The following is an 8,067-nucleotide window of genomic DNA, read 5'->3' on the forward strand; positions in this document are numbered from 1 at the left end:
TATCTGTCCTGTAGTCAATGCCCTTTTCTTTCTTTTTTTCTTTTTATAAATTACAACAAAAAAGAGGTCGACACATTTTAAATGACTAATTCTGTTATTCGGGTGTCAGGACATTGCATTTCAGGTCATCTAAATTTCAAAATTTCCAGGGGCAATATGCCCCCGCCGACCCCGGACCCACCTAAGTTGCTCTGCGCAACCTGCCTTTGGATCCGTCGGTAACACCCGAACTATTCATTGGTATAATAGCTTTTAGTTTGTTTGTTTTTATTAGTATTATTAGTATTATTTGGTAGTAGTATATTAGCCTATTATTTTATTTTTTTAAAGTACAGTATATAGTATTTATTATTTTTTTAAATTACAATTACATGTATACAAAATGGATTTTCGAGTTAAGGAAAATTTAAAAATATTAATCAAAGAATTAAATAGAGAGCTTAGTAGAATAAACAAATACAATAATTTAAAATGTCATATGCTTTTACATACTTTTCACATAAAAATGTTTTAAAATAGAACAGTTTTGTAAACAAAACAGGGAACAGTTATCCTTTTCTTTTCGCGTCAAGCCATTATGGACAAAAAAAATAAAACAAATTAAACAAAAAAAAAAAAAAAAAATAACCAACAACAACATATTTGCTACATTTTCCCACAAACGAGTAAGCATTTACTATGGACTAAAAAAGGTTTCGGAAAACCCAGAAATACCTATAAATAGTTTAAACTGGGGATTTCCAGTTGGCTATATTTGTTATTCATCCCGAATAGGCCAATAGAATCACTCGGTTCAAATCAACAACAGGCTTGAAGTTGAACAACTACGCATACGCCAATTTTGTCTGTGCTTGACAAACCTAACTTCGCGGCTCGAGTGAAAATGTTGTCTTCTTTGCAGCACTCGAATCTTCAGACTGATTCTGTTGGGTTAGATGTGCGTTCCAGTGCTGTTTTGAATACTGATTTTAATAGTAGCAGCAGTTATGATGCCGATATGCTCAGTAAGCGCCTGAACACATTTAGAAACTACAGAGGTAACAAAACTGCGCTGCAGTTGGCCATGGCAGGTTTTGTGTACACGGGCTCGGCCGATAAGGTTATGTGTAATTCGTGCGGGGTTCGGCTGTATAACTGGATCGGGGAAGAAGACCCGTTGGAGGAACATCGAAAATATTCATCGGACTGTAGTTTCATCAAGGCCAAATTTCCCACCAGTTCAACAGAATCGGGATGTTATGTAAAATCCGATTCCGTTTCTTCTAACTCTAGCATAGTGCCCAAGTTCAAAGAATACGCCAGTTATGAAGAGAGACTGAAAAGTTTCGCTGGGTGGCCGTTGAAGCTGCCGTCCCAGAAACCGAGCGTCTTGGCCCAGTCTGGGTTTTTCTACATCGGTTCGGCCGATCGCGCCAGATGCTTCCACTGCGGTCTGACCTTGAGGGACTGGGATGATGACGACTTCCCACCTGCCGTACACAGAGAATGGTCGGCAGATTGTGAAATTGCCAAAAATCTGGATGTTGAAAAAATAAGGAGGGACGTAGAAGACGAGGGTTTCGTATCGATCTCGGGCACCTTCAAGAAAGAACCCGAAATGCCTGTCAATATGGCTGACGCTACTACTGTAACTTATGCTCAGCCAGCCGATCGCGTGGTGAGCCAGGCTACTCAGGAGGATAATTCCAGCAGTAACTATGGATACAACCCGACTATTCAGGCAGTTTTGGAAATGGGCTATTCAATTGACGTTATTAATAAGGCGATCGAAAAAAGAAAGAACGAACTAGGGTCTCAATTCCCAAATGCGGTGGCTCTGTTTGAAGCTGTGTTGGATCAGGAAGGTTGATACGCTCCAGCTGGACTACGTGTTTGGTGAGTAACCATGTCACGTGACAGATTTCGCAACCAATGATAATTCGGCTGCATGTAGTTAATATATCTACTACATTGTAAAAGTCGAGGTGACATTTTGAAACTTACTCAGTTCAGTTTATTTCGTTCTTTATTTTTTAATTTTAATTTTTTTCTTTGATTACATGGAGTGTGATTTATAATTCAGTACCAGTAAAATATAGACATAATTTTTTGTTTAGTTTGTATTATATAATTTTAAAATATTTTAGCGTGAAGCCCTGCAAGATTTTAATGAATTAGGCCCCTGTATTCTTGGTGAAAACAACCTGAACAGACAGATGATTATAACAAAATTAAAGGAAGGAACAATTAAGCCATTTGGCCTGAAATGCATATTCAACGATATATAACGCACATTATTGTTTAATATCAACAAGTATAATCGTATAGTTAATTAATAAAACGCTTAAATGTGACGGCTATTATAAATAACAGGCACAGTCATTTTGTACCATCCCAGTGAATACGCCCTCTGGCGAGCTGGTGGTTCCGTAATACCTAACGTGTCATGTCAGGAATTAGTCTTCGAACTGAAGAAACAAAACATAGCTGATTTTTTGCAGATGCATCGCAATATTCTGTAATAATCTCCATCCCAGTAAGCCGGCAACATAATACAGTTAATTCAACACTTTGACAATAGTGGCTTATTTTGTATTGAAAAATAATATATACTTGTTTTGTACATAAATTAACCCACGTACTGAAATAATAATCGGAGTGTGTTCTTGGTTAATTGGTCTTTTCTTTCCGTGGCCTGTACCTATGGTTCCTGATTGGCAGGTGTATATTTAGACGGTCCCCAGACTCTGTGTCTAGACACACTAAAAAGACGTACCTCTTTTATTCAGATCACAAGGTATTGTCTGTTGGCCGCACAGACGCCCCTCAAATCGTAATGGACATTATCACTTTATTACTGTAAGTAATTCTGTAAAACCCTTGATTAAGTAGACTTTCCCATCAAAAATCACAAAACAGACCAATTACGTAGTCCCAAACGAAAGAAAATTATCACTTGGGTATTGTGAGTGGTCTTTTTTGCATGAACGTACCCTACCAATAGGCCTAATAATAAGCATTTTTTCTTTGGATTTTTTTTAAAGAGAAAAATACTGTAACTCCATCATTTTGTTCTATTGATGCAAATTTAAATATATTTAGTTAAATAGTTTATTATACTATCCAGTCATTTATGTTGTTTTACAAGTCAGGTTGATGAAAGCGCCTTGTCGTAAATTAGAGCATTTGTTTACACTGTGCTTAAGAGGGGTTGGGCGGAGCTAACGTCAATTCGCCCCAAGCTATACCACCGGACTTCACAAAAATGCTGCCTCCAATTAGAAGGAATAATCATGGTTTTTTATTAATTCTAAAATTACTACGCGTTTTTCATTTGTTAAAGTGTCAGTATGTGTTGGTGGTTCGGGTATGCATCTTTCCACCACATAAGGCTCTTATTTGAGTTTACCCTCCCTTTAAGAACAGGAAATAACAGACTTATATCTATAGGCAATGAATTTGGGGGTATATTGTAAATTGTAAAATGATACAGTATAGGCCTGATTATTACAATTTCAGAATAAAAAATATTGGTAGTAAATCTTAAGGCAGAGATGAATTGTATTTGTAGAATGCAGGAAATTGAATTTCAGGACATCTTGTTTTCAACATTTTATGGGGGAGCATTCTCCCAAAACCTCCCTAGTAACTTTGTGTCCCGAATGTCTACTTATGTCCCCCGTGCCAGAATTTTGTGATTCCATCTTATAATCTTATGCTTTGGGATTTTCTGGAAGCCCAGAATCCTACTAATTATTAAATTATGTATTCATGAATGATTCTAACATGTAAATTTTCTCTTTTTCAGGTTTTGATCTCAAATACAGTGTGACTCCACTTCCTACGAGTGCCAAGCAGTGCATGCACCGAGCCCGTGTGCACCCATGTCATCATGGAAAGTTGCAGGATGATGTGAAATGATGAAGATCAAGATAGCGATGTGAAATGATGAAGATCAAGATAGCGATGTGAGATGATGATAATGGAGATAGTGTCATGGAGAGTAGTTCTTGCTTGTGGGCATAGCATTCTAGTTTGGAAAAAAAAGTTAATAACATTTTTAATTGGTTTTCAGTTTGGTGTTATAAAAGAAATATATGGGGGGTTAATGTTCGAAAATAAGTTTAGTTTCGAAAGACTTAAATTTATATGCATTGGTTTTTATGCATTAATAATAAATAATCATATATAATAATCCACCGATAGTAAATTTAGTATCCAATATTGATAATAATTTTAATATACTTTTTTAAAGTTCAGACCATTAAATGTTTTTGGATTAATTAAGTCATTTACTGTTCAAGTATATTTTTGTGCAATTGAATCTATAGCCATGGCTATGAGATAATGATTAATTATCTGTGATAATTTAACCAATTTGTGTTCATGTATACCTTTACTTCGGTTTTCCATTCACTGGAAGAAATTTGATTAATCACAATTTCTTTAAATTACCTGTTATAATCTAATAATGACATTTTAAAAAGTATATCCAATAATAAATATGTGTAACTGAATTAGAAGTTCATGTGTTAAATCGGTTAACATTTGTTTAGTTTAATGATGACACCATTAGAGCACATTGATTAATTAAACTTCGGCTATTGGATATAAAACATTTGATAAAACAAATTTGCACTTTAGTCTTAGAGGAAACCTGCTACATTTTTGCCAATAGCAATTAGGGATCTTTTATGTGCATTTTCCTCAGACAGGATAGCACATGCCACAGCCTCTTAATCTACCAAAGTGAATGAATGAATGAATGTTTAAGACACCCCAGCACGAAAAATACATCTGCTATTGGGTGTCAAACTATGGTATATGCAAAACATTAAATGATGAACCACATCAATATAAAAATTCAAGACTACCAAAGTGAATGCATGGGTTTTTTGGGGTTGTTGGTTTTTTTAAAGATAATATGGAAAATGAGTTGTTAATTAATATTTACCCATTTAATATAAAATTTGTATGATAACATTGTATACAGACTAATATTGATAAACATGTGGCATTTACGATCATGTATGTTATTAATGAAGGGTTTGGATTGTAGAAATTACAGGGAGGAAAACATCCAGTGCCGACTAGTTTGAACAATAATTTACATCAAATTAAAACATTTGTATATTACACTATTACCAGTTTTCTGTAAATTAAAATCTAAAACTTCATGCTGCAGCCTATCAGTACTATTTGGTATGACATGGGATGCATTGTCTTATGCATTTTAATTTATATTCTGTAAATTGAAATTTAAAATAGCATGGTGGATAGACTTTTGCAGCCTATCGGTATCTTTGGTATCAAATGGGATGTATTAACTATATCATCTGCATTTTAATTTATAAATAACACTGGCTTTCAGGAGATACAAATCCAGTTTTGGCTACTAAGAACAGAAGAACCAGAAACTCATTGATGATTTAATATAATCACATATTAAATAGACACTTATGTTCTAAAAATAATAAACTGCATTCAGTATGTAAATTTAGTCGTTAAAAAACCTCTATTAGTCAGATGCATATTACAATGACAGCAAAATTAGGGTGGTCTCTTGAAGTAAAGAAAACATTAAAACTGGTTTGATGTTGTACTAAGGTAATCTAGCCAATTGCCCTTGGTGTACAATTGACAACTACATGATTACATTGATAAAAATCATACGGATGGTAATTGTAACACATAGGATCATAGTTCAAAATAATTTGTCATGGCTGGTATATCATAGGCCATGTTGTGTGCTGCCCTGTGTGTGCGGACGTGCATATAAAATATCCCTTGCTGCTAATTAAAAGATGTAGGCGGTTTTCCTCTGCAAATTACATGTTAGAATGACCAGATTTTAAATACTGAATAGCTGATTATTAATTTATCAGTGTGATCTGTTGGTGTCGTTAAATGAAAACAAACTTTAAAACTGTCACTTTTTTTTTTTCAGTCTGTGTACATACGTTCATTATTTCTGTTTATTTATTTGTTTTGCTCTTGTCTTTGTTGCCAAATTGTTGGGGTTTGACAAGCCAAGGGTAAACAGGTTAAATTAGTGAATTAAAAACACTAACACCTAAACCACCTAGTGTGTATAAATAAAATACAAATAAAAGTATTATAATTTGTTTGTTGTTTGATTGTGTGGTTTATATCAACTGTTACTGCTGTTTTTGTATTATCTTTTATAGGCAGTTGAGTTGACCTATTGCATAGATAACCTGACTTGTTTGTTATATTATTTGTTATAAACCCACACATTGACATACATACATACATATTACACATACGTACGTACGTATACATACGTACGTACTACATACATACATACATACATACATACATACATACATAAATACATAAATACATACATGCACGTAAGCGGGATCGACCGCGTAGATTGTAGGCCCCATGCATATGGTTGAGTTAAAAGAGCTTCCTTTTTATGGAAGCTTCGATAGCTCAGAGCGTATCGTGGTTAGTCTTGCAATTTGCGGGTGAATCGGTGCCACAGGTTCGAGTCCCAGCAACGGCATGGGACAATTTGTGAGGCCAGAAAGGATTTAATTATCCCCTGCGCCAGTGCGTTAACATCTATGTATGTAATAGTCAACCTCGACATACATACAATATATAGATATTCATACATCAATACATACATACATACATACAATACATACAATACAATACAATACATACATACTTTTATATTCGTGTGTCACTGTGTATGTAAGCACATAGATACAGAGAGGGAAAACTGGCATTAAAGGTGGGTTATAAACAAATTGGATAAAACACTTCGTGAAAAAATAAAAGCCTGGATAAAATATTAACAGGCAAAAAAACCCAGCTGGACGGAAAATTTATATAATTTAGAGCATTTTAGAAGGTCGACCCCAAAACAAAAAGAAGAGAGGATGACACTATTTAATGTAGGGGTGGGTGGGGGGTGGGGATGGCAGATTTGACGATCAATTTTGAACGAAGGTCTAAGTCCGATCTGTGTCCACGTGACCTGGGCCCGGTAGCATAAAGCACTCGTAACACTTGGACTAGACCATACATAATCTGTGGTGTACGTCTGACGTAAATGTTACGAGTGCTTTATGTTACCGGGCCCTGGTTGCACAGCTTGTAGGATCACGATGCATTGTTTCCCGTCAGGAAAACCCCCAAGTCTCTAGATGCGGGGAGGGGGGTGGTTGAGTCGCACTCCCCCTATAATATATTTTGAAAAGGAAAATTACTTTTGTGGGGGGTGGGGTTGACCGCTGCACACGCACTTGAGGTGAAATGTGTTGGACCCACCCCACCCCCCCCCCCCCGTTTTTTACATGAGAAGGGGTTGATTTTATTTTATTATTACCATTGTTACAGTGAGCAATGCATTTAAATTGTGATGTCTTCAGGATTACTAGACCAATTCCAAGTTAATTTGTTGGGAAGTGTGAATGGAGAAAAATAAAGAATAAAAATCGGATACTCTAGCTTCGCTTGGCTGATGTCTCGCCTACAACCAGCCCGGTTTCGTTCTTTGGGGCGGAAGGTAGCCCAGTGGTAAAGCGTTCGCCTGGTGCGCGGTCTGTCTAGGATCGATCCCCGTTGGTGGCCCATTGGACTATTTCTCGATCCAGTTAGTGCACCACGACTGGTATGTAAAAGGCCGTGGTATGTGCTATCCTGTCTGGGATGGTGCATATAACAACCCTTGCTACTAATGGAAAAATGTAGTGGGTTTCTTTTCTAAGACTATAAGTCAGAATTACCAAATGTTTAACATCCCATAACCGATGATTAATAAATCAATGCTCCAGTGGTGTCGTTAAACAAAACACGTTTAAAGTAGTTCTCCCCTATCCTTTTCCCAGGAAGAGGGCGGAATCTAGTTCTGTGGGGTAGGGCGCTCGCTTGAGGTGTTTTGGTCATAGGATCGAACCTCATCAGTGGACCCGATCTCTGAATCCCCCTCCCTGCTTCATTCAGTGCCCAACAACCGTTCAGTATGCTTTCCTGGCTATGGGAAGTACATAATAGCCGATGATTAATAAATGAATGTGCCCAGTAATGTCGCTGAACACAATGAACATTAAC

General features: G+C 36.4%; 1 protein-coding gene across 2 annotated transcripts in view; it reads left to right on the plus strand.

Annotated features, from left to right (window-relative positions):
• The first annotated feature begins 797 nt into the window (after positions 1-797).
• LOC121383005 (baculoviral IAP repeat-containing protein 3-like) overlaps positions 798-8,067 on the plus strand; it is a 9,320-nt gene continuing 2,050 nt past the window's right edge. Inside the window, exons 1-2 of one of the 2 annotated variants that reach the window (XR_005959240.1) lie at positions 798-1,875; positions 3,788-3,947. Coding sequence is in view for 1 of the 2 variants with exons in the window: in XM_041512728.1 (XP_041368662.1) it covers positions 884-1,849 (966 nt within the window). In the remaining variant the exon portion in view is untranslated. Of the gene's footprint in view, positions 1,876-3,787; positions 4,652-8,067 lie in introns of those variants that run through there. The other variant, XM_041512728.1, reaches the window with a different exon arrangement.

Source organism: Gigantopelta aegis, chromosome 10 (genome assembly GCF_016097555.1).
Source record: "Gigantopelta aegis isolate Gae_Host chromosome 10, Gae_host_genome, whole genome shotgun sequence".
NCBI classification, from domain to species: Eukaryota; Metazoa; Mollusca; class Gastropoda; order Neomphalida; family Peltospiridae; genus Gigantopelta; species Gigantopelta aegis.